At 39.4% G+C, this 26,617-nt stretch overlaps 3 protein-coding genes across 3 annotated transcripts in view; 2 read left to right on the top strand and 1 right to left on the bottom strand.

Annotated features, from left to right (window-relative positions):
• The window catches only part of LOC124181122 (trissin receptor), a 73,357-nt gene extending 65,273 nt beyond the window's left edge, over positions 1-8,084 (top strand). The window contains exons 3-4 of the mRNA XM_046567364.1: positions 4,015-4,666; positions 6,913-8,084. Of these exons, the coding sequence (XP_046423320.1) occupies positions 4,015-4,666; positions 6,913-7,318 (1,058 nt within the window). The 3' untranslated portion in view covers positions 7,319-8,084. The remainder of the gene's footprint in view (positions 1-4,014; positions 4,667-6,912) is intronic.
• A 7,779-nt stretch (positions 8,085-15,863) lies between these two features.
• Positions 15,864-23,082, top strand: LOC124181121 (D-3-phosphoglycerate dehydrogenase). The gene is made up of 7 exons (XM_046567363.1): positions 15,864-16,091; positions 17,514-17,659; positions 19,970-20,121; positions 20,605-20,957; positions 21,042-21,260; positions 21,572-22,003; positions 22,325-23,082. Exons 2-7 carry the CDS (start codon positions 17,525-17,527, stop codon positions 22,570-22,572), a joined length of 1,539 nt encoding a protein of 512 aa, XP_046423319.1. The 5' UTR covers positions 15,864-16,091; positions 17,514-17,524; the 3' UTR covers positions 22,573-23,082.
• On the bottom strand, positions 22,632-26,123 carry LOC124181123. The gene is made up of 5 exons (XM_046567365.1): positions 25,520-26,123; positions 25,016-25,133; positions 24,635-24,856; positions 24,260-24,469; positions 22,632-24,177 (listed from the first exon to the last, which is right to left on the bottom strand). The coding sequence occupies exons 1-5, from the start codon at positions 25,672-25,674 to the stop codon at positions 24,121-24,123; spliced, it is 762 nt and encodes a 253-aa protein (XP_046423321.1). The 5' UTR covers positions 25,675-26,123; the 3' UTR covers positions 22,632-24,120.
• Positions 26,124-26,617: the final 494 nt, after the last annotated feature.

Here is a 26,617-nt window from a genome sequence, read left to right as displayed (position 1 = left end):
GCATCAAATCTAACGACGTACTCTGCTTAAATTCTCGATAACCGTGGAATATCTCGGATTCGAGCCACTGATAAATTTGCCGAACGAAAGGAAGAATGGATTCAATTAAAGATGGGGTTGATGTTGGCGAAATTATACTCTTCGTTTCAAAATGAACAATAGCTTAGCTAGGTTTCGTACATTCTGTAATCAACTTTTTATTCGTTCGTTATTAAATTCTCAGACGGTGTGATAATATCACATTGTACGTCGTTCGTTGGTGATATAATTAAGGCCCGAGGCGTGTTGTTGACATTTTTCGAGAAGCCGACGAAGGGCTGGCGGTCTATTATAAGGTACGCTTTTAGAACAAAAGTGTAAGAATATAGCCGTGCCTTCTAACGTTTCGATCGATCGATCGATTGAGAATACGTGGACGAAAAATTTTCTCCATACCAGATTCACAGCTATCCTGGTAGTGTGAGGAACAAAATTTGCGATTCCACGATCACCTGTCAAATTTGGCGAAAGATTTTCAAATAAGGTTGAACTACAAATACTATAATAAATAAGCTAAAATTAGATGTCAAATTTATTTTTGAAGTAAAATTTTTCGAGATTATAAAAATTTTTACAATTTTGTGTATAATTTGAGTGGATATTGAAAAATTGCAAACAAGGGGAATAATTTTTTAGCTAATAATGGGACTTCAGTTTGGATATGTAATTTTGTTTTTTACTAATAATCAGAATTGTTTGAAAATTCGAAAAAAAATTTCAAGATTACCGATTTTCAACGGTACTTAAACCAATATCTTTAAGGAAAATTCTAAATAAAATCAATCCAAGCTGCCAAGAAATACTTGTTTTGTGAAACTTTATTCGTCGTGGTTACAATTTCATGCCAATCGGCAAAGTTTGACGTTTCATTAACATGTCACCCCGAGTCTATAAGCTTACGAAATTTACCCTGCTCAAAAAGTTGAAAGATACATAAAAGATTCCGATACGATATTAAACGTAGAATATGAATAAAAAAAAAAAAAAAAAAACAGGACGAAACGATATTCTGCATCAATATTTTGTCAAGGCTGTAACTCGGGGGAATATCATTTATTCATGTCGATAGCAGACCAATACTAAAAAAATTGGGCGTCATATTTCCGTCCATCGTCAGTCGAACTGTGCGGCCGAAGATTGAAAGGACGACACGGACCGTAAATAAAGCAAACGCATATGTATAGCGGTGTCAATAAATCCCAGGATTTTACCTGCGGGAAATAAATTAGAAATTTTTCATCCCCGACTGCGAGCGTAGCTGAAGATTGAAATTACAACGCTTAACAATGCCCATCAAGCCGCATCATGAGCTCAATTCAATTTCACTCCAAAGGCGAGACTGATGGGCGGGTAGAATTAGCAAGGTTCTTGCCGATCTCAAAACTTACGTAAAGCTCCTGACAAACTGACGTTTTTTATTACTCCCGCCGGCTGATCACAGGACGTTGATTTACGAGGCACGGAGAGCGGACAATTCTCTCCAAAGCATACAAATTTTTCCGTCAATTGTGAAAAATATATATTCGAACAAAGAAAGACGAAGAGAGAAAATAACTGATCGGCAATTACTGAATTTCTTGGCGGGTAAAAAAATGAAACCCGTAAATATGCCCCCGAGGCGAATTACAAGACTGTTCGGTAAGAAGGAATTTTTGTTTTTTTTGTTTTTAGAGAGATTTCGAATTTCAATTTATTACCTTCTCCAGTGAAGCTTTGTCCTCGATGTTCGAATAAGACGAATAAGAATTGGCTCAAAACTTACGTTACATGGATACGCGTATTGTACATACCTATATACTTATGGATATAATTCAATTCGCTCTACGGTGAAAAAATTCATAAAAGAAGTATTTCGTAGTTACTCTCGATTAACGAGAGTTTGCTACGGGAAAAAAATTTGCGAATTTATTAGGCCAGAATACCCTCGAGATGAGAATCTGGGCGGTATTCGGTTTTTCGACAGGCGTTGTAATACAAATAGAGGGTAACGGTACGTCAATTAATTGCTTTTATAATGCGCGAATATGTGCGTGAAAAACAGATATTACCTTTTATGCTACCTGAAGCCTGTAAACGTTGGCGAAACGGGCGAAATGAAAAATAGAGAAACATTTGGGTGGCCATTGGAGGGAAATTGTGGAAAAAAAAAGTTCATGTTGTAACAGCATCACTGGTGTAGAATGAGATTTTAAAAATCCGATAGCCGTCCAAGATTTTATACTAACAACTTCAGAGTCTCTTAACCAGATAATATATCGTGATTAGATCACAGCCCGGGAATGGTTACAGAAGTTAACACGAATTTTGAATCTGTATTCTAGATCTCAAATTTTGGTTTCTTCTATGTAATTAATAAATGAAGAAATAGTCTTGTTAAATGAAGTTTGTTTTTGTAGAAACCAGAACGATATTTCGGATTTTAAGTAAAATTACCTATTTTCTCAAACATTGATTGTAAATAACAATCAAACAAACTTCATTTATGCGATTAAATCACTATTGTTCAAAAATAATGATTAATAATAAACAACAAATGTAATGGAATTGACGAACAAAGTTTAAAAGTGAATATTTTTCGTATTTCTTCTATTTTCGTACGGGCTTTCTCGTATCAAACCCCAAACGTAATCTCCCATCATGTTCTCGTTATAGTGCCCCTCATAACGTTAATGATGATAAAGTCCATCACATCAGGGTGAAAACGTTTTCCTTGTTCTGAATAAGCACCCATATCAGCTATCAACCAAAAACTTGAAGCCCTATTTATCAACGTAAAAATGACAAAAGCAAACTTTATAAGTAAGAAATAAAGTTTTCGGTCATTATCCGTTGCACAAAAACGAAATTTTTTTTCGCTCACATGTGTCGTAGTAAAGTCTCATGTTAAGAAGAATTTTGGTCTATGATTCACCGCAGCTATGACAATATCAGAACGTACGAATGAAACTTTCACTAAACATCATTGACCATATGAAATTTCGCACGGGAAATGAACAGGACAGTGAAAAAGAGCTTCTGGGGATATTAAAATGAATTTTAAAAACGCAGACCGAAGGTATTACAGTCCGTTTGATTTTGTGTTCGGGGATAGAAATAAGAGTTTACATGACGCGAGCATGTTGCACGTGTTTTTTCGTGCGTGTTTTCCGTACGCAAAGTTCCCGTTTCTACGACAGTAGGGTAAGTCTGCGAATGCGCATGCGCGGACTGGTGAAAAGACCACTTTTAAGTCCTAGAAGTAAAAAGTGGTCGCTTCTGTACCCCGCGCATGCGCTGTTGCGAACAAATCTGACATTGCGCGACCCTAACCTCAATTTCGTGCTTCGTGAAAAAAACGCGGAACACACTCTTGTTACACAAAGAGTCGCGTGCAACAAGGGGGAAACGGTCCTTTCGCATCGCGTATATCCAATATTCGTCTTCGCCTCATTTACGACTCGCATTGCAAACTTACGCCGGGCCCGAAAAGACCGAGTTTGCCTCCTTTAGCAATTTACACGCTACTTTTCAATATCGGAAAGAGATGCTTCCCTCTTCCGAAATCCTTGTACCACTGTCATAAATAACTCGACTCCACAAGGTTTGCGCCCGTTATGTTTTATTAATTTTGAAAAAAATAAATACGACACTTTGTTTCTTTTATCAGCTTTACCCTCACTCAACGTTTACACATATCGTTTGCCGAACACCGACTGACACCTTTGTCTCTCCTCTTCCACTTTATATACCTTTTCTCTCTCTAGAACGTTCTCCTTCCAGCGCTTCCTATCTCTTGATTAGTCTTGCTCCCTGTCCTGCAATATGTACTGTTCCGTTACATCTTTACCAACCATCTCTCTACTCTACGTTACCTACCGATGTAACTGCTGCGGAAAACAGTTGCATTGCTGTCGTTTCACCAATTAATATACACGACAGAAGAGGTGGAGAGTTCAACGAACACGAGACGTGAAAATTGTCCTTTTCTCGTTCCAGGCAACCTACTTGTCATCCTGGTGGTCTCCTTCTCGCGCCGACTCCGAAGTATAACGAATTTCTTCTTGGCAAATCTGGCAGTGGCCGACCTCTGCGTGGGAATATTCTGCGTCTACCAGACGCTGACGAACTACGTGGTGAACAGCTGGCTGCTCGGGGACTTCCTCTGCAAGGTCTACATGTTCGTCCACGCTCTCTCCTACACGGCGAGCATAATGATCCTGGTCGTCGTCTGCTCGGAACGATACCTGGCCATCGTCCACCCCATAAAATGCAGGGCGATGTTGACCAGGAGTCGGCTCCGCGTCGTCATAGGGTTGGTCTGGCTCCTGGCCGCTGTCTACGCGTCGCCTCGTTTCATCTACGTCGAGACGATCCGGAACCAGCTGCACACCGGCGGCGTCGACGTGATATGCATAGCCAACATGAAGAAGCACAACAAAAACGTCCTGGACGCCGTCAACGTCATCTTCCTCTACCTCCTGCCGCTCGTCGTCATGTGCTGCCTCTACACCAGGATCGGTGTTGGCCTCTGGAGGAGCGGTGCCGCCCTCGGAGGACCCGGACTTGTTGCCAGGGCGAGAAACGGCAGGGTCAACCACGTGCACACCTCTAGCAGGAACGTCCTCAGGGCCAGGCGAGGCGTCATAAGGTAATCGGTCGGTAAAGAGGACGCCTTTCGCGGTCAGTTGGAGAGGAGTGTTCAATTTGATCTTTGCGATCGCTGGTCCAAATTCAAAGGTTTTTTTTTCGTGCTCTTCGTCGTTTTATTCGTGAACCTCATTCCGCAGTCGGCACTCCAACATTATACGCTTTAAACTCGGACGTTTGCTATGCACGGCATTCCGCAACCAAAAAACTGCACAGTTTGTTACAGATTTTTCCATCACGTAAGGTTTTTTCTTGAACTCGTGTCTGTAATTTTGTTCAGAGTGAAACTCACGTTTAACTCGAAATCTGGTATCATATTCTCGAATCTAAAAATCCTATGCAAAAGTGATTTCTTACTTTCATTTAATATGTATTAGGGTGAGGGTTGAGAATAAATACAAACATGGAAACAGAAAACGGAAAACGGAAGCGTGCTCGGAGATGAATCAAAGATGAGAAGAAAAGGTTTCATAGGCAAAAAGTATAAGGACGGAACATTAAGTACTTTTCTTAAGAAATTGTTTGTTTAATTTTACAAATAATATTGTTTATTTCATTGTAATGAAATGGCGGTTTTTTCATTATTTTTATGCTGTTTTTTTTTTTGTGCAAACACATTGTATTTTGCAAAAATACTGTACGTGATGGAGGAAAACGGAAGTCATTTTGGGATTCAACACAATCAAAAACGAAACATTTACCAAAAACATCCCATTGCAGCTGAAATTTTACATTTTTAATGCAGACCTGTGATATCGAAAAAGCATGAGTTGACGAGTTACGCATCCATACAGAAAGAATAAAAAAAAACTTTGGTTTTCTTTCTTCTAGATCGCACTACACTTATTTTAGAATGACAATTATTCAGTTGAATTTTCAAACAGTGAAAGGAAGAGAGTGATTTATACCGGTTTGAAAGTTGATGTTGGCTTGCCGAACGCGAGTTATTTCTTCGGGTAGAATGAGCCAGGAATCTGAGGCTTGTTTACAGGTTGAATAGCGTGTGGATTAGGAACAGTTTATCGGAAACTATAACAATCGGGGTTTGCACGCAATATTCACACGCTCTATTTCTGCGGTGTACGGGCATAATATCCAATTTTGCATGGGCACAGAAATTTTCAGCATGACACACGATACAGGGACCGCCCAAAGTTCACCCCCTCGAGTATATTACACCGGATCTGTACCGTAAATTGGATCCCGGAAACCCCGCGGCAAGATACGACCCACCCATTGCCACCTCTCACGAGCTTAACTCTACTATATAATTACACGTCAATCTCTTACAAAATTTCCATTTCCGTCACGTTGAAACAAATTCGCGCGTTAAAAACTGACGGAGAGACGAGCCAAATACAAGTCTCGTTCATTTTCTTTATTCAAAGAACGGTGGATAAGGTGTCAAGTCAAAGGAAATCCTTTCGCGTGACCAAAATATAGATGCAGTTAATCTCGATCAATATTCCGATTAATGGATTGAATCTCGATGTACGAATGTTTTTCACGGATGGAAAAAAAGTCGTCAAAATCGAGCGTAGCCTTTGGGAGCGTCCATAAATTACGCCGTCGAATTTTAAGGGTTTTTGTTCCCCTCCCTCCCTCCGCCTATTCCTATTTAAGCGTGAAATACAATTTCTTGGCTCAAAATTTGTTAAAACAAGCATAATGAACGGAAGTAAATGAGGCAGTCCGTACCATTTCAACCTGGGTCTGACCCTTGACTTCTCAGATTTGGCCTACGATTTTTTGTATGATTGTTGTCACTTTAAAAGACACTCGATTTTTTTTTTATCTCCCCACTCCGGCTCTAGGCTTAAAGTTTTTTATATCTGATACACGATTTTTCAAATTTTTATACTGCCATGCCTCGATCAATAATATATAGGTTTTAAAAAATTGTATAAAATTCAAACCGTGTCGAGAAAAGCTAAAACAAAACAAAAACGAGCGTCTTTCAGAGTGAGACCATTCGTATAAAAAAATTGCGAGTCAAACCGAGAGGTCAAGGGTCAGACCCAGGTCCAAATGGTGCGGACTGACCCACACGCATTACAGAAACTTAATCTGTTACCCTTTATTGGAGCCACACCAGTCCCGACTCTCAGCACTTGAGCGAGACCGAACTAATAGAAATATTTTGTACACGTATGCTAATATCGCTTTTTCCATATGACGTCATAATTTCCATACCCCCCAAAAAACCTACGACGCAATTTACGGAGGCTCCCTCTGTCGTGATTGCAGAATGCTGATCGCAGTCGTTGTCATGTTCGCCGTCTGCAACTTGCCACAGCATGCAAGGATCGTCTGGCTTCACTGGGATCCGGATTATGACAGGACCTCGGACTTCAGCACGATCCTGACGGTCTCGACGTTCCTCATCTCCTACGCAAACTCCTGCCTGAATCCGCTCCTCTACGCGTTCCTCTCGCGTAACTTCAGGAAGGGGATGAGGGAGCTGGTGGTTTGCAACCCCCGGGGCCAGGGCAGCCGGCTTGGCATTACTGGCCGCAAGGAAAACGGCCACAACGCAAACCTGCCCCACAGTTCTGTCGTCAGATTGAGCTCGGCTCACGACAGTCCGAACACGACTCACACCACGCAGACCATCACGAGGCAAAACACATTCGGAAGGACTTCCTCGACCTGATTATAGGAGCCTCCGACGCGTACCCGTTTTATCTACATTTTCATCCGCGTGTAATTTAGGTGCTTAATCACATCTCTTTTAGGGGCTCTAAATTGATTCGGAATTTCATCACTTTTGTTACGGTTAAACGGTGATGTGAGTGTCTCACCAAATTTGCGATATGCGTTCGCGCAAATAGCAGATCTTTTACGCGTCGTCGAAGCTTCGATGCAAAAGGTAACGGAACGATTGTTTGTCTTATTTCGCAAGGAATGTACTTTTTTACATTTGAAGGAATACTTCGAGGCTGAACTTTATACACCCGCATTCTGTACGGAAGAAAAATCTTAGCATAAACTTTGTTGCCTGCAAGTTTCACCGTCCGAAAATTAACGAATTCCTTTACTCAAGATTCTACCTACCTGCAAATATGTGTACAAATTTTAAAACTCTGTTAGGTGATTTGTTCGGATCGTATAACTTTGTTGAAATATTTCAATGAGTATTGATTTGAGCCTATTTAAAAATGCTTCTGAAAAGCATTCAGATTCTGCGAGAATCTCGAGGCTTCTGAAACTGAATCGTTGAGTGGGCTGTGAAATATTTACGTTGGCTTTATAATGTACAACGACTAAGAGTAGGTTATATAAGGGATGAGCTAAAGTTGGAAATTGTTTAATTTACTCCCCTGTTGAATAATTTGTATCGCTGTAAGTAATGTATATGTATAATAATATAGATATATATATATATATAAAAGCATAGCTGTTAAGTTGTAAGACGTTTAAGATCCTTGATTTAAACAATTAAAGAGTACAAAATTCATTCGGTCGTCCAGAATTTTTGTTTCCAGTTGACTCGACTTACCGTCTCATCGCTTCATTTGAATCAAGAAAGCGAAACGCTGCGGTAAAAAAGCAAAAATCCACTCCTATTCCTCACCTTGATTGACTTTTGAGAAGAATTACGTGCACGGCTTAAAGACTTGAACACTTAAAGGTTGGTGTAGGTCATTTTCTCGTTCAAATTCAACATTATAGAGCTTGAAAAGAATTTCGGGCACGTGTTTCACATGGAAAATAATCCCCTGCTCTTGCCAATTGAACGATAGTGAAAGTAAATCATCCTCGGCCGGAAAACCGAGGTTGCGATTAGAGAAATGTTTCGATGCTGGAGCCAGCTGAAATTGCAGGAAATGGTTACAATTAAAGGCTGCTATGTCTGTGATTTACGGCCCCACAAGGCTGCCTCGATTGCCGTTATTACGCAACTTAATCATCGCTCGAACAGCGTAATGGAACACTTTGCGTGCCTCAAAGTAAAACGAAGAAACCAAAGTAAGAAGAAGAAAGCATTCATTTCGGAACAGAAACAGGAGATTCTTCAAAAGTAACGAAAGCCCAAAAAAACTTTGAAGAGATATTTTTCTACGGGAAAAATTATAAATAAGAAAATGAGAACAGCCGCGGCGATGATTCTGAAAAGGAAACCGAATCTTATGCTGATATGAAAAAAAAAAAGTAAAAAGAATACGGTAATTCGGGAGAATATGAAAATAAGACGCAGGTCTCGAGATCGAATTTCTTTCTGTGGTATTCGGGAAGGTTTCACCTCACTCAAGCCTGCAGTGAATAGCTGCGTGCATGAGAAGAAAAACACTGCTGTGAGTGAAATATTACAAACAAAGCTGTTGCCGAAAGAAACAATTTCAGAAGAAAAGTCAAAGTCAAAGGCAAAACCTTTCAACTGATTGTGAGAGCTGATCGTTTTATGTGTGCAACTTAATGTCTTGAGAAAACAAACAAGTGATCAGGAAGAGTTTTGTCAAACGAAGTATTTTTTTCGTAAGCGAAGAGAATCGTGACTGTTGTTATTCCTTAGATTTTCTAACCATTCCACCAATTTTGAGTTGCCACGAAATTATTATTATTATAATTTTCGAAACAACGATACCTCGGTTTATAAGTAAGAATTGTCAAAATTTGTCATGTTATTGTAGCTCAAACGTAAAATTTACTGCCGATTTGAAATCAAGACATGTTTGAAACTGTCGCTACTTCCCGCCATTATCGTGACGTCACTATCCAGTATACCGTAATTATCTAACCTCACTTTAAATGAGGTTAGAGAAATGGCGCGAATTCAAAACCGCGTATTAGCTCTAGTTTACTTTCTATTAACTTTCGATAAATTGAATACGTAAAAGATCGTTTTCTTCTCTGATATGTACCGGTATTTATAAATGTTCTAACGCGTGAAAATTTTTTTATAATTTCTTCTAACCTCTGGCAAATCCAATATCTGGAATAGATTGACTAAAACGGTTGTGCCCAATTAATTGCCTGCGGCAGAGAAAAACATGTCGATACGGTCAATCTGAAGGACTATAAATTGAGTGATAAGATTCGGCGAGATGAGAACATCTGGCCGAGCCAGAGGGTACGGAATGTCAGTGATATTCAGGCTTGTTTCAGGGGACGCTTAACCGGCGACGAACCTCTCTAGGTATCGAATCACAAGTCTTCCCTCGACATCCCTGACCTTGAACGAAATGTCTGCGCAAGATAAGATACGGCACGTGCCCCGATTCATGCCTGTATCGTACAAGTTTCTCGATGCAGGGCTGCGGAACCGGTTATTGCCGAAGATAGAACTTGACGTGAATATCTTTTACCCGGTTATTTCCAGTTCGAATTATTAGCTATCGGCAGTGATATTTGTACACTGATTAACGGCTCGGCCGGCGGTTTCGCAAAGTCTGAATAAACTGAGTTGTGTAAAACTGCGGTTATCTGCTTAAGGGGATCGACCCGCAAATGAAATTGTAATCCTACGTTACATAGGTATATGCTATAAAGCTGCTGATTTCCTTCTTTTTTTTTTTTTTTTTGTACATGGTTTTGGATCGGAAATGATGTCCCATGTCAAAAAGTAATTACCGCGAAATCTTCATTCTTCTTCGTTCAAAAATATCAATTTAGAAAATATCAAAGTTTTTTCCAGCATTGTTTTTCGACATGGGACATCAATTCTTGTCCAAACCGATTAAAAAAAGAAAACAAAAAACAAAAAAAAACAGCGGCTTCGTAGCATATACGTATCGTAGGTACGTAACTTAAAAGTTACGATTAGATCTTTTAAAAACGTTCCCTCAGAGAGAAGAAATATCCTCGATCGATAGAATTTTCGAATTGATAAATACTCGCCATCAGCTCCCGGCAGAATCCGGACTAAGTCTTCGTTCACGATTTACCTTAAGACCACCATGATGTTCTCTTTCTCGTTATTTGACCAGGTAATTTATTCCGATCAGTGGTTTCTATGCCTGTAACTAATGACGAGCTTATTTGTTTTTATATCTGGATAAACCAATTCAGGTTAATCCTGTGATTCAGGAGGTGGTGAACTGCAAATAATGGTACCTTTGAAACGAGAATTTCCGGTATCTCCGGCTTTCCATTCCATTTTAAACCGTCTACAACATGTGAGGTACTAAATCCCAGATTCTTCAGGTGCACATAGGTGCAGGTAATGTACTGTGTGAGGGTTTACACTCTGGGATGTGTGCAAGGTGTGGTGGCATATGGTGCTGAGGAAGTAAGGCCGTAATGTGCTCTTCTGGGATGCGATAAAGCCTGCAGATCGTAGGTTGAGGTAACTTTATGGACCATCCGAGAACATCATTTCCCTTGACGAAAATATTCATGTCTATGTCTCAAGATCGTCGAGCGTGGCGATGCCGCCCTTACATGTGATAGGATGAAAATTGCGATACGTCTAACATAAAACTCTAAAGTTCTTCTCGAAGATCGAGGAATAATCAATAGGCTGATTTTTTACTAGCAGGGCTTATCGGTCTATCGAACAACGTGCACTGTGTAGGGAAATTTTGCTGTTTTGTACCGTCGGTAACAAAGTCTGCCTGACTTACCGTGGCGTCTAGATCGGTCGATACTGCAGGTGTTTCTGTAAAATTAGATCCAAGCAATTTCAGCAATTAATTTGCAAGCGGGAAAATTTATCTTTCTTTCGACATTCCTCGCCAACTATTTCCCCGTTTCTTCATCCAAAAAAAAAAAAAAAAAAAAACAGAGTTAGACTCGTGGCAAAACGAACGCGAGCGTTGTTTCGATCACGTTTCTTTAACGCGGTATCATTGATCACCATTGACCGTTTCGTTAGCGCGCTAATCTTTCAGCATCCCGCACTGCAGGGGAAGATAAATTCGGGAAGGCAGGGCTATTAAGCCGAGGGCCCCGCAAAACCTAATATATTTCAGAATGGTGATAAACGAGCAATCGGGTCAACCAATAACCCCACGCTGAACAGAATTCCACGGATCCAAGTATCTCGCTACGATCACCGGGTCCGAGGAGCTGTTCATCATACAACCACCTCAGACATCCCCCGCGAGATCTATAGATCCCTCCCCATTTTTCACCAATTTTTTATTGCAGTCATTGTATTATCCCGTATTTTCATATGGCAAAAATCTCCAACTTTGCTGCCGCATTTTTTATGCAACATCCCGTCAGCTGTTCTCTCGCTGCTTGAATCAACATACTGTTTGTTAATACATGCGGCCCCGTTCAATCGTTATCGTATTTTTCTTAACGCTATCCAAGAGGTCACGGCTCGCAGTCGGCGAACCAGTTTTATCCAGAGCTCCGGTTCTCGACGTCTGGGTTTTACTCTCGTGTAATTCCCCTGCAAACCATCACATGCTTCTGCATAATCTAATCCCAAATGGTTTCGCCATTCCGTCCATTTGCCGACGATCGCCGCGAAATTTGACGTGTCACAGATTCATCAAACCGGAGATACGGATTCTACTTCACGCCCCGAAAAACTCGTCGTTCGTAATATAAATTAAGGCGAGAATATCCGCTTTTATTCAATTTTTATGCACGTCCGTGACCCAAGCCTTCACGTATTACGCGTACAAACACACATTTTTCAAACACAATCACGCATCGTGGATTGTGTTATCGTTGGGCATGTAAATGCAGGGGAATAGAGATATGGAACCGATGAGATAGCATTGCTGGGGGTAGGATGTTATGATACCACACAGGCAATCTGAGACGGCGTTTTGCGCATTGCTGCAAAACACCGACCCGACAAGCATGTTTATCTCGAGTTGACGCGATTCACACTCTGAAAACCTCCCCGTCTGTAACGCGACTAATCTGAAGTCCAAACAGTCCTAAGGCGATAAAATATATTCATATTTTACAAGAAAATTACCAACTTTTTTTACCATTTACAGGTACAAGGTTCTTGCATAGTACATTAAAATTATGCCTATGTCATTTTTACAAACGAAAAACTTGGAGGACAGTGAAAAAAAAAAAAAAATTCACATCCTCAATATCCCAAAGATCAACACAACAAGATTATAATAACCTTTCTATTTGTTAAATAGCTCACAATAAGAGAAATTCCTAGATGTCTTCACTATTATACAGTCCTTAAATATCGTCGCTTTTTACTATTATCGAAAAACAGTGATCTGGGTACAAAATAAAAATGACTTTAGTAGATCTAACCAAAAGATCTCTATATCTAATACTATTTATTACTGATCATTATTATTATGTTTTCTATCACAGCCACTCGTACTTTGTTGTACCACTTGCGATAATTTGATGTCAGTGTAGGAAGAAATTGATTTAAGGCCGTATAATTTGGCTAAAAAAATCTACCAAACTAAGCAATCAATTTTAATGCTGCACAGTATCGACGGCTACAATTTTCGATACCACCTAATTGTCTTCTAGTTCCAACAATATTTTCACCGTTAAATTTGTAACGAACATGTCCTGCGTCTGACTAAGATAAATTTGACTGAAACGAGCGATTACACGCAGAGCATTAAATCTTTGAACAGTTCAGGTAGGTCAAGTAGCGATATCACCTGGAATATCGACGCGGCGACGAATAATTAATTTCTTTAATCTCTCCCTCGTCGCTGAGCGGTTATTTTCCGCGCAAAATAATCATCCGCGTACCAATACTACACTACTAACCAATACATGTAGATAAGATTATTCTCTGCTGGGGGTTCCGCGCGTCAATCGCGACACCTGATCTTCGACTTCCTCCCTCCCTCTCACCCTGAGCACCGGCAACATTGATCACACGGGGCCGCGTCTCCACGAGTTACGTCAGCTCAAGTAATCGAAGAATAAAACTGGGTATAGATACGCGTGCGGTTCATAAGAGCATCGAGTTATCTCGGCGTTGAACATACAGTTGGAAAAGCATGGAAACATTGCGCATTCGTGGGAGACCCCCAGCAACTATCGCCCAGTGCCGCGGCTGTTGCGTCAGACGATCTCTGACATCGAGTTGTTATTGACATATGCTCTTATTGTTTGTGGTCGGACTGCAGATTATTCGTAAGACTTGTCGTCGTTGTTGATTTCATTTCGTCCATTGGTTTGTGCAGTCGTTGGTTTTATGTCTAGGTTATACAACGATGAACGTCGATGCCGAGAATCGAGAGCTGCTCGAGCTTAAACGGAGGTTTCAAATAATTTAACCGAGGCCTGAAGAGCAAACGCGCTCAGCCCTCGGCTACGAATAGTAATGTAGTAAGGGGGGTTGAAGTTCCGAATTTGACAAGTTCCCAAAGCGCCTGATTGCGAATTATTTGATGGCGAAACTTGAATTAATGAAATTAAACTTTGAAGAAACAATGAAGCTTCGAATGGTCGGAAAGGCGATGGCTCAAAGTTCCGAATGCAAGATTCCGGAAATTCCGGTCATGATAGAGCAAAGTTTCGAAAAATAAAGTTTCAATGGAGTAAAATTCCAAAAATCAAAATATACTTGCACAGCGTAGTTTACTCAACGAGTTGGTGCGAAAAATGAGAAAAACCGAAAATCAGAATAACCACGGTTCCGAACGTAAAAATATCGAATATCCAAAACAAAGAAATATCAAATTGGTGAAATTTCACCAAGCCAGAATTTCACAAAACTGAAAATCTTCGATCGTTCAGAATTTCTATTCTTCAGATTTTTTAATTTTCTCATTTTGGCTTTTTCGGAACCCTGACTTGTCGGAGTTATGCCTTTTTGGCATTTCGTCCTTTCACAATTTTGTACTTTCAGAATTTTGAGCGTCGGCTTTCGGGACATTCGAAACTTTAACGTTTCATCAAAGTCCGATACCTTGACTTTAAATATCGCCACAAAAAATTCGGAATTTGAAGCAAATTGTTGTTAGTTTGTCCACGAAATATCTGTATTTTACATTCAAACGACCCGATTATGTACCCGATCAAATCCTTGACGTGTGCACAACCCGCGTCCCCAGTGACTCTATTATTAGCAATATTAGCATCGAGGATTGTACAGTGCGAGTATTCATTGTTTATTGACTTTCATGTAAATATATAATGCGTCAACGATTCCTAAGGGCCTGGGGTAAATACCAAAAAATTCAGAACCCAATGTCAGAGGCGGCGTACTTATCTAAATTATGCCTAATGTCTAGCATCTATTTTCCATCGAACGATCATTGTCTCTACACTTATAAAAAGTACGAAAGTGATTTCAGCCGGTGCGAATCGATCATTCCAATGTATTATTTTTATATTTGTTCGGCTATCACTTGAATAAATTTATATACTTACCGTCTCTCATCATTTCTACTACTTTCAAATTATTAAATTCCAGGTACAATCCACGAGACAGACTAAACGAGCAAGGTCTGAAATTTCTGGGAGTTTGAAACATATGCTGCTGAAAAAACCGCGGGAGAAGATGCACGGATTTGAATCGAACGTCATCGACCAGGTTCAAGAACAACATTGAATTCGTTTCCTCGATATTTCAACTCGCGTGAATTATTTTTATTCCCTATTTTTTCCGCAAACACATCGCCCGAACGTTTCACAACAATTTCACAGTGGCAAACAATAATATACGTGGTCTATTTTCGACGAACGCTATTGCAGACGTTTTTGCAATATCATATAATACAATGACGAAACTTGCAGATTGCTCCGACACGCGATGACGTCCATGTACGATTGCGCCTATTACGTGTAACTCCAGATGCCGTTAACAGGTTTGTAGCAACGTTTCTTGTTGAAATAACATTAATACTGACTAAACAATTTACTGACAAACTATGCAACAGAATCGTCTCACAACGACATAGGCTCGTTTCGTAAATTGTTATTGTCAAAATCTTGATTAGCGGTTATCGGTCGACCGATGAACGGAGTCGAGTGGCAATTGAGCGTTGTGAAAAAAATACGAGTCGTGTGTGTTTGCGTACGAGCGTCACGGCGTCGAAATCCAACGTTGTCAACAGCATCTTTGGGGTAAATCCGTGGGCCAACAATATTAGCAAATAAACAAATCATACGTTGGCGAAAAATAAGGAAAAAAATCGCGTTGCGTTCGGTTTTCAACTGATTCGCACACACTCGCATTGCGTGTAACGAATGCACGCTGGTTGACCTGGTACGCCCAACCGGCGAACGGAGAGGGAAATGCGGAGCGAGAGGCAGTTCCTTCTTGTAAGTATATAACCAACACCGGGGACCATAGTAGGCCAGTATACGTACCGCATCGTATTAGATAGCACGTTGATTCGTTCGGCTTGGAACTACAGACTCAATAAAACAACACTTGAGATCGGTGATTAGAGCGAGACGAGTCATTTGTCGATGAAAAATTGTGTTGGAGAAAAACTGATTGACTCGAAGGAATTAGAAGCTCGATAAGAAGCTGATATATATACATATATATATATATACATATATACATCTGAAAGGTGAGATTTTTTATACCTATACATTTAAATACGCACGTTGGTGGGAACCGAAAATTACTCTTCGTTCAATTTGACGCGTGACGTGAAAAGTTTATGTAAAAATATTTAGATTGCTAAATATCGGGGTCGACGTCTGTTTCAATTTTCGAACAAGTGCGCCGATCAAAGTCTAGTCTCGCATATAATACCTCGGAGTGACCAACGGTTTTCGCTTAATGTTTTGGCCTACGCTTGAATGGTCAGACAGCGTCGGGTTTCATCGATAGTCTAAAACTCTATAAGTCGTATCTACGAACCGATAAAAAAAACTTGAGAGGTGATAATTGACATCCAATTTTCATTGTCGCGGCTTTATGGAATTATGCTGTTGAATTCCATTTTTGTAACCATCAATTACTGTGTTTCTACATTTGTTTTTATTCGTTTCAATGAATTTTTTTCTCTACCCTCGAAAGGGTAACATTTTTTTACTACCTACCCTACGTACAACTTTGATCGCACACTCTCAATATTACATAATAACACTTGAGAAATGTGATTGTAGCGTGTCAGAGTATTTTGAATATACTAAATAAACTCGGCTTTAAAGAAAATACATGACGTCATGTTCGCTTGTTTATATACGATATTGTTATTGGATCGAGCAAAAAACATTCGACTTTGCCACACTTTATACGAGGGACGAAATTCAGTCAACGTTTATTTTAACTTTTGTGAAAATTTTTATTCAGCTCGTTCGATAAGAAAGAAAATTGTATTTTTAATTTCTTTAAACTCCACTCGCGGATTTCAATACACATTTTATAGTGTATTGTACTCACGGATTCAACAAGTTTTCTCTGGTACAAATGCAACGGTAACAATTTGAACAAATAAATAAATAACGCTTCGCACAACCTCGTATAGCGAACCTCGTGTAATAAAATCGTTTAGGTGTACAATTTCATGTAACGAACCCAAATAGATTCAGCCTTGCAGTTGCAAGCTGCTGCTGCTGCGACAGGCGCCTAGATTCACCATGCCCGCTCAGTATAATATTATGATTGTTAAACCGCATTATTGCATGCAAAAGTTTCGCAATCCGTACCGCAGAGCCGTACTGCAGTTTACTAATTCAAGACATACAGCATTGCTGTCTGACAGCGAACAACGCAACGAGTTTCAATTAAATTTAATAAAAAAAATGTCCACATGCCGCCTGCTGCGGAATGACCATAAATTACCCAGGAAATGAATTGGAAAATATGTCCGCTTCAGTTTTTCGGAGCCGGAAATTACTTGTGTGTCTTCATTCCGCGTTTTGTTTTTATTAATTTTTTTTTTTTTTTTTTTAATCGCCACAGTTTAATTACGATTAATCTACAGAAACTCAATCTTAGAGTTTCGGATTAAGAGCCTTATCTAACTTTTTACTTCCTGCAGATACTGCCGAGATGCCAATAGCATTGAGAAGCGTTTTGATCAGCGACGCCGTCGACGACGCCTGCGTCGCCCTACTAACAAGCCATGGGGTCCCCGTAACAAAAAAGTACAAGATGTCCAAGGAAGAACTTCTGCAAGAGATTAAAGTATGTGTAAAAAAATACAGGTTATGATCATTTCTACCCGTTTTTTAATTGGGCATGCGTAAATCTTGGTATTAAGAGCGAACTTTTCTCAAGAATAAAAAGATACGGTGCTACCTGTTCGGTCCAAATATTTAATGAGAATCACGAGTACGGATCGGGTAACAAGTCCGACAGTCAATATGGCCGCCAGTTGACTCACTTGCAATTTCATTTCGCCGGTACCATCGCATTCAACACTCGCTAGTTCCCGGACGATGTTCCAGCGCGAAGTAAATAATGGCAAGAACGCCTGTGTTGTGTTTTCATCATCAACGAACGCCTGAGAACAGAGAAACTGGCTGCGCAAAATTCATTCATAGGCAGGCAGATGTTATTTACCTAAGTGCAGGCTTAAGCTTAAGGTTCGAGCAATTACATGAGAATAACAATGTTTTCGTACAATTCGAACTGGAAGACAATCAACAATCGCGGAATATGTAATGACGTTGAAGCAGAAACGACGTGTATGTATTATTTGCTCGGTAAACACCAATAGAGCATCCACCAGTTGCATGGTAATCCCTCAGACTCGACCGGATTGAGACGGACAAATGATCGTGTATAAAATACACATAAACAGACCTCGCGCTAATCGTAAGTCAGATTGTATGCGTGATCGAAACCGCGTGATGCGTACGTGTACATGTGAATTCACCTATTATGTAGGCCGAATGCCTCGAAGTTAGCCGATGCAACGTACGTGCAATCTGGTTATAACCAGTTGTCTGGCTTCGAGAACCAGTTAATAACGAGGGTCAATGTACTATTTTTCTTATTTTCCAGCGAGCCGTTCTTCTCGTGTGCCTCTCTCTTCCGTAAATATATATGTTTGTTCGATTCTTGTACACGCACCCAAGCTGATTCCGTTCGCACAGACCATTTAGCCAGAGTGACTGTCGGTAACAGATTTATAAAACTCCTTCCCTTCATAGTGTATGTATGTACGTTCCACATTATCCGCTGCGCTCATTAATTAGATAAGCTCCCCGACTACTCGTTACTCATTTGCGACCTCGATTAGATCACAGATGTTTGATTTGCATATTGAAATAAGACGCTCTCGGTCATTGAAAGACAAGTGAAATTTCAGCGGGTCGACATTTTCTGATTATTATTATTATTATCATTATTATTATTCAATGAATTTGTATTTTTTTTCACGTCCTCATATAAAAAAATTTCAAACATGGTATGCTTCCACATTACTTGAACGAATGTTTTAGCTTCTGTTACCTTGCAAATTCCTCCTTCATTTCGTCTCGTACGTATGAAACGTATATAAATAGAAACGTCTGCGCAGGAAGCATATATGCTTTTGCATGCAATGTATGATGTGTGCATGTATTACAGCAGGACCGTTGTAGGAGTTTTAGATGCTCGGGTCTAGAGTCGGTTTAACCTGTCATGATCATAAACGAAAGTTTTCAGATTTCGTACAGCTATTTTTTTCTTTTTTTTTACAAATTTAGAACGCAGTGGCATATCTTAATAGGTATTTGAAAATACCTATAATAATTTAGCTTCATGAAATTCCCAAAGCCTTGCGTCGGAATTCTTCAAACCACTGTGGCAGCTATCGCAGATACTCATAACATTCGATACAACCGACAAGCAAAACACAGAGTTGAATTCCAAGCATAATAATAAACGAAATGAAAAACAAGCCGCGATAACACGGCGTTGCGGGAACACATGTGTGCATAAGATGCAAGTTTTCATACATAACACGTAAAAGGTCATTGAAAAAAAGTTAGAGTCTGACGGAAGGAGTAACTGAGGGGACTGTGGAAGTTCGAGATTTCGAAACTTTGCGTGCCTTTCATTGTTTATAACAATGGTATAAATGAATATAACCAGCTCATACTTTCAGGAGTGTTTATTGGCATATTTTTAAATTATTATATCGTATGGCATGGCTTCCAGGTCAATGATATGGACGGTTCAACGCAATCAGTCCAACGAGGTAAAATTAGTTTTACCAGGATTCCAACCGAAAGGGTAAACCAATCCGGAGTCTCATTGTCTGTATCTTTTTATCGGGCCCCTCTCTATCGATCCTCTCGGAAAGTATGAGCCGGTTGTATTCGTTTGTACCGTTGTTATAAACAATCAAAGTCACGCAAAGTTTCAAAATCTCGAAACTCCACAGTCCCCTTAAAAGAAAACCAAAAGTTGACCTTGAATCGTCTCTGATATGCCGCTACTACGAAAGTCTTGACTATGACTAACTGAGCTAACTAATTTATATAAAATTTATCTTTTTTCATGTAGCACCATGATGGTCTGATTGTTCGATCCGACACCAAAGTTACCGCTGAAGTATTAGCAGCAGCCTCCAGTCTTCGAGTCGTCGGTCGTGCTGGAACCGGCGTTGATAACATTGACCTTCAGGCTGCAACTCGTAAAGGAATCGTTGTACTCAAGTGAGTAGAAAGCCTCGACATAAGTATTTAAGTTTAGTTATCATTTGGGTTTTTATATTCTATAATTTTATCGGAATCCCGAAACAAATATAATCTTTGAACATGACTCCGCATATTAGTAAAAAAGATTTCTTTGAACCTGTAGTGCTGCAGAAATTTTCATTTAGATTCAAAGATTGGCACAAAACGTCATAGAACTAGGATAAGGAAAGTGTAAATTGAAATGCTGGCATAAAATCAACATGGCCGCCGTTTGTTGTCTCACCTGCGTTTTCGTTTTCGACATACGATCGTTTTCAAAACTAGCCAATTATAGAGCGATATTTTACGCCAAAGAGAATAATGGCAAGAATAGTTTGTGGTACGGTTTTACCTTCGAGGAATTTCTAAATCCTGAGAATTCAGCTTGACACGTACAGGTACATGTGTATTATGAATCAACGCACGTTGCTAACAATTTGGCGTTAATTTTTATTTTCGCAGCACCCCAGGTGGCAACAGTATAAGTGCTTGCGAGATGACCTGTGCTCTGATCACATCATTGGCACGAAACGTCGCACAAGCTGCTCAGTCGCTGAGAGCAGGTCGATGGGACCGAAAATTATACTCGGGGCACGAACTGGCGGGAAAGACTCTCGCGGTTCTGGGACTAGGACGCATCGGTCGGGAAGTTGCGATAAGGATGCAGTCCTACGGGATGAGAGTGATCGGATTTGACCCGATGACCTCTACGGAGGCTGCCAAGGAATTTGGCGTGGAAAAAATGGAGTTGGAACAAATTTGGCCCCTTGCCGACTACATCACAGTTCACACACCCCTCATACCACAGACTAGAAGTAAGTGTAAGACTTTTCCGGGAAAAAGAGATCGGAAGAGTGAAGGGGAATATAGTTATCATGGTATTTTCTCAATATATGCAGATTTGATCAACGCCACAACTTTGGCGAAAAGCAAAAAGGGAGTGCGAGTGATAAACGTTGCTCGTGGTGGGATCGTCGACGAAGAGGCTCTTCTGGACTCGTTGAAAGCCGGACATTGCGGGGGAGCCGCACTTGACGTATTCGTCGAAGAACCGCCGAAGAATCCCGCCACCTTGGAACTGATTCAGCATCCGAATGTCATCGGGACTCCTCACTTAGGTCAGCAATTGAAGCATATTCTAATTTGATCTGATCGTTGAACATCAATGTTCTCGACGGCTCTTTTAATTCCCTCGCGCTTGATCATTGAATACACGAAACTGTGAACCTCTAAAGTCAATGGCACAGAGAATTTAACTTTGAGGTAGAATTAATTTTTTCTTTTAAAAAACTTCAAAACGAGTAAATAATTCGACAATGTATAACTTTTTTTATCGAAGAGGAATCGTTTCAAGTGACTCCTGATCCTTTCGAAGGTGCCTTTGTGTCCCTTTCAAGTAATATCAATAATTTCTCGAATCGATCAACAGGCGCAAGCACAACGGAGGCTCAGCAGCGGGTCGCGGTTGAAATCGCAGAGCAATTCCTAGCAATATCTGGTAGATCGACAGCGTACTCGGTGACTGGGATAGTAAACGCGCCAATCCTGACGGCGGCATTATCGGACGTGAATGCGGCGTGGATAAATTTGTCGAAGAAGCTTGGACAACTAGGTGGAAAGTTCCTGAAAAAGGGGTCCGGAAGTATCAGCATCGAAAGCCAAACGATCGGTTCCGATATGGAGAAGAAAAAGTTCGTACACACGGCCGTTTTGGTCGGCATACTCGCCGGGCAGACGAAGAATGGACTGAATCTTATCAACGCGCCAATTCTCGCCAAAGATATCGGCGTCAGTATTAAAGAGAGTCACGCCGATGGCGAAAACGCGGTTGCCGTCAAAGTTGGTCAACACCAAGTCAAAGGTATTAGAGAAACACTTTGCTACATCACTTGTTTGTGCATGCTTGAGTATGTGTTGGCTGTGCATTCTCAACGATAAGTGAGCCTCATCGACTATATTGATGTGCATTCAGAGAAATCAACGTACTCATTTCACATGACAAAAGAAAACATTCCCTGAAAATTTTTTAAACGATATTTTGTTTATACAATTTATTGATAACGTCTAGACATTACTATTAATCAAATTTCATTTTCTTATCGTCTTTATTGTGATATAAATTAAATCAAATTTTCGGGCAGAAGTATAAGTCTTCACATCATTATTTCTTTTCGTTTATCAGGAACTGTACGTGGAGCGAATGAGCCGCTGCTAATTTCCATCGACGACGCGATCTTCTCGAACGGCGTTCCTCTCGTCGATAATCTCTCGCTGTACCGAGGAAGCGGACCTGGTGATCTGGCGAGTATCGTAACAGCCTTATCGGCGAAAGGAGTTCAAATCCAAAGCTTGAACTCAGCCGGAAAATGGTTCGCGGTTCAAACGAATCAAGAGATCACTGTGAATGTTGATGGCGTCGAGAACTTTTGAATTGATTCGAGCTCTCGCTATAAAATAAGTTGCAACCTGAAGAATTTTTTGTGATTCAGTATTGTCAGATCGTGATGTGATAGGTCGTGTTTTTCCGTACGTATTAATCGTTAACATGCCTGTGAGTTACGCGAAGGAAACGTTCAGGGATCGGAAGCTTTCTTCATTTATCGATTCATCGCGAACCGTACATTCCTTGTATGTACTTTCAGAACATATTTGAATGTTGTACGATAAATTTTTGGCAGTGCCAAAATATCACGTAATCAAGACTTTTTGTTACGGTTTTGTAATAGACGAGCAATATTCAGCGTGTATTAATCTCGTCTCCGTAATTTTTGTTCTTTTTATTAACTAATTGTTAAGTATAGATGATATACACTTGGAGCGAGACTTTGTAATTCTTTAAGAAATTAAGTGTCAAATATTGTTAAATAAGTTTGTTGAAACAAAATTTTTCATACAGTTTTTATCGGGAGATTTTTAACGAATAAATGCACAAGTGCGAAACCTTGTCTTCCGTTTTTTATTATCCATATCAAATTTCACAACGATCAAATTATAGGATAATAGTAGGGATAAATACAACGTGCGTGAGGGAAAAATAATTTAAAGGCCTCTTGTATTGATAATATAGAATATTAAATTTATTGCAATATACAAATATGTCTCGGTTGTACGAAATTTCTTAAAACTAAGGTGTCTAGATGTTTTGTAAAAAAATAGCAAGACCTGCAAAACTTTAGAACAAGGCCTTGGTACGTTCCTCATACTTCGAAATTCATCATTTCTTCGTTTGATGTGTTTGTGTTTATATGTAATTACAAAGTATGCTTAAAACTCCATATTATACGTAAAACGATACGTATGAAACTATTAAGTGCGACATTGTGCTTAGGGTACGTACAGAGAGAAGGCCTCATTCAAGATTCAAATCTAGACACCAAGAAATTTGGCAACAGCTCTGTATTAGCTACAAGATTCTGATATGAGGTAAAACAGCATAACGGAGGAAGGATGAATATATCTCTTCAAACTTTTCTAATACTGTTATAAAACCCCTTGGTGTTTCTTTCTAAGTGATGTTTCAATATTGCGTTCGCGATATCAGTTTCTGAGAAATACTTATATAATATCCATATACACATATCAACTGTTTTTATAACCTATCGTAGCGAAAAATGTAAACTAAGGAAAAGAAAGGAAAAACAAATTTAAGAAAGAAAAGAATACATATTGCAATATACGCAAGAACATAAGCGTATTTAGTTTAGTCATGTTTTTTTTTTTATTCCTCCACGAATCTCAGATAAGAATGGCCTCAAAACGACGCGATAATAGTGCTGCCTTAATTTTCTTGCAAAAAAAGAATGTATGCCACTTAAATAAACTTCGCAAATATTTAAAATATAATTTAATCAATCGCAATAACGGGAAGAAAATTAAACTACTCTGCACATAAAGTTACCTGAAATTGATAATAAGCGTTAAAACACAGGAAAATCTGTGTTTCTGATTTCCTTAAAGTGAAAAAGAAAGGTACGATGCTCATATTTCATTGTAGCTAACGACTCTGCAGCAATTAAACGTGAATGCAATACCATCCTGAAATTAAACAAATTCAGAATCGTTAGCACATGTATTTTTAAAATCAAAACATATATTGTAAACATTTCTTTCGACTTACTCTGACTAGCGCGGGTAAATCGAACCAGAACTTTTGATTCGGTAACATTTCCCAACCTGTTGCTCCCCTCAATAGTTTCAAAGCTAATGCTCCACCCAAGAAGTATATTCCACTGAATATAAATAGTATTATAACTAGTACTGACCCTGTAGAAAGGCCTCCCACATGCATTGCTATTTTGCAAGCTTTTGGTGAAAGAAGATATAGTTTCTGGAAAAAAAAGATTGACGTGAATAAAAATGACGTTAGAGTTTTTGAAGATTAAAACGAATATTTGTTCAAGCTTCTTCGCTCTTGGAGATGCTTTATAAATGATGAGATGAAAATCAGTTTTTAAAAGCCTTGTGCAATCGGGTTTGTAGCTGATATACTTACAAAGTTTAATTCCTTGCTTATATTGTATAATACCAGTTCCGTCGGGATATCGATGACGTGATGACAAAGAAAATTGATGGTAGCGGTCCTTTGAATTCCATCAGTTAAATTAAAGGGAAAGAGTATCTGCGGCTCGCTGTTCGACGCTAATGTTATTGGGCTACTTTTGTCAGCAGTAGCCAAACTTATGGACTGATTGTTGGTTGCATTATACATGCATAACTGAAATTATAGTATAAAATATTACGTAACCCCAATTGAATCTCATTAATAAACAATCTACAAATATGCTTAATTGTAGCTAATTCGATGGAAATTTCAGATGCATATTAAAAAATTGCGATTAAAGTAGAAGGGGTGCAGATCTGAGAAAGTTCCTACCGAAACACCCTTGGGACTAATGCAGCCGATTGTATTCTTTCCGGGAACATTAAGAGAAGCGTCACTACACGGGTGAAAATAAAATGTCACATTGTTTTTCGTTGTCGACTCGATGAAACTGTAACAGAAAATGAAGGACTAAAGAAATGGAACGGTTTGGTTCAAACCTGACTACTTGTGCTCAGATACTGGCTAGTTGGCGGTGCGCAATTAATGGTACATAAAGTGAATTCCAAACTCTCGATAGAGTAATTAACATCTAGGATAGATTGGTTATGGCCTTGGTATTGGCATTTTCAGGTGTAGCGTCAACAACCATGTACGACAAATTGAAATGCTCTAACTTATTTCACAGCATATCCCCTTTTGCTTGGAATAAATTCTTATCATAAATTAAAGTGGTGTGAATTATACGACAAATCAAAATTGTATGTATGTACGTATATTATGTGCTTGTTATTGCGCATGATTTAAAAACGAAGAGGTTATAATTTTGTTACTCACCCGTTGAATGCACCAGGAGGAATTGATGAAAAGTCGTAACCTTCACCGTTTGGCATAACGCATTTGCAATTCGTCGACGCAACGCATTCTCCGGACGCATTATTTAATGATAAAAACGTTACAAATATGAGTAGTATTGCATTGTCGACGGACATTTTTTCATCTGCTATATAATTTGTTTGACAGCCGAGTTGCGTCCAGTATTTTTCGACAATAGCGCCCAATCTGCCGGGGCGTTACGAACAATCGCTGTATAACACAACTTATAGCATTTACAATACAATACACAATACACACATCCCCCAACATGGATATGTTTCTCAAACTTTACGCTAGGTTCGTATTCGAATAAAAACGTGTTGCCTATAGTGAGGCGCAACAGATCATTAATTTTAACCGATCCCCCATTACGCCTTATTATAGGCAACAAAGTCCTTGATCATTCTTTATTAATTTAATATGAAAATTCGTTTTGATAGACTTAGGTAATGCGATGAATTAATTAGGGATCGAGTTTCTTGATGCATTCAGGAGATGTTTATCCCGAAGGGTTCCCTAGGTCGAAAAATAATGACATATTTTCTTTTTCAGACTTCTTCGACGACATTCTGTAATAATTAAAAAGAAATTATTGCGAAAGTCTGAAACGATTTTCTTGTGCTACGTGAACTCAATAAGGGATCGTGTTACCAGATGATGTTTTTACTAATAAAGATATCCCCGCATATGAAAAATATACACACGTTACAGCTTTTCATGTTTCTTACTCCGTTGTGCCGAGAATCAGAAACAACAAATTGGATTCATATCTTTTCGTAAACTTTCGGAAAGAAACGGTTGCAACAACTTATACCAATATGTTCCCATGTCACTCAGATAATACAGGTCGCGACACTTGGAGCAGAGAAATAAAAAAATTATATCACATAAGTTTTCACTGATATTCACAATTAGTAGGTAAACATGATTTCGAAAGGCATAAATATTACGTATGATAATTTGGAGTTGCTGCAAACAGCAAATATGAAAATATGCAGCTGGAAAACAAATTTCTAGATATTTTCTTAGTTATCGGTTTTATATGATGCTGTAGATGTC

This window comes from Neodiprion fabricii, chromosome 4 (genome assembly GCF_021155785.1).
Source record: "Neodiprion fabricii isolate iyNeoFabr1 chromosome 4, iyNeoFabr1.1, whole genome shotgun sequence".
NCBI lineage: Eukaryota > Metazoa > Arthropoda > Insecta > Hymenoptera > Diprionidae > Neodiprion > Neodiprion fabricii.
Note: the sequence above shows the minus strand (reverse complement) of the source record. Positions and strands in the feature narration are given on the sequence as shown.

Bases quoted from the DNA above. Each gene is read 5' to 3' on its own strand.
- LOC124181121 (XM_046567363.1), top strand. From the start codon at position 17,525: ATGCCAATAGCATTGAGAAGCGTTTTGATCAGCGACGCCGTCGACGAC. The intron at 17,660-19,969 runs GTATGTGTAAAA...TTTTTCATGTAG, and splicing joins AACTTCTGCAAGAGATTAAA to CACCATGATGGTCTGATTGT. The intron at 21,261-21,571 runs GTCAGCAATTGA...ATCGATCAACAG, and splicing joins CATCGGGACTCCTCACTTAG to GCGCAAGCACAACGGAGGCT.
- LOC124181123 (XM_046567365.1), bottom strand. From the start codon at position 25,674: ATGTCCGTCGACAATGCAATACTACTCATATTTGTAACGTTTTTATCA. The intron at 25,134-25,519 runs GTGAGTAACAAA...TTTCTGTTACAG, and splicing joins CCTCCTGGTGCATTCAACGG to TTTCATCGAGTCGACAACGA. The intron at 24,470-24,634 runs GTAAGTATATCA...TTTTTTTTCCAG, and splicing joins TAAGCAAGGAATTAAACTTT to AAACTATATCTTCTTTCACC.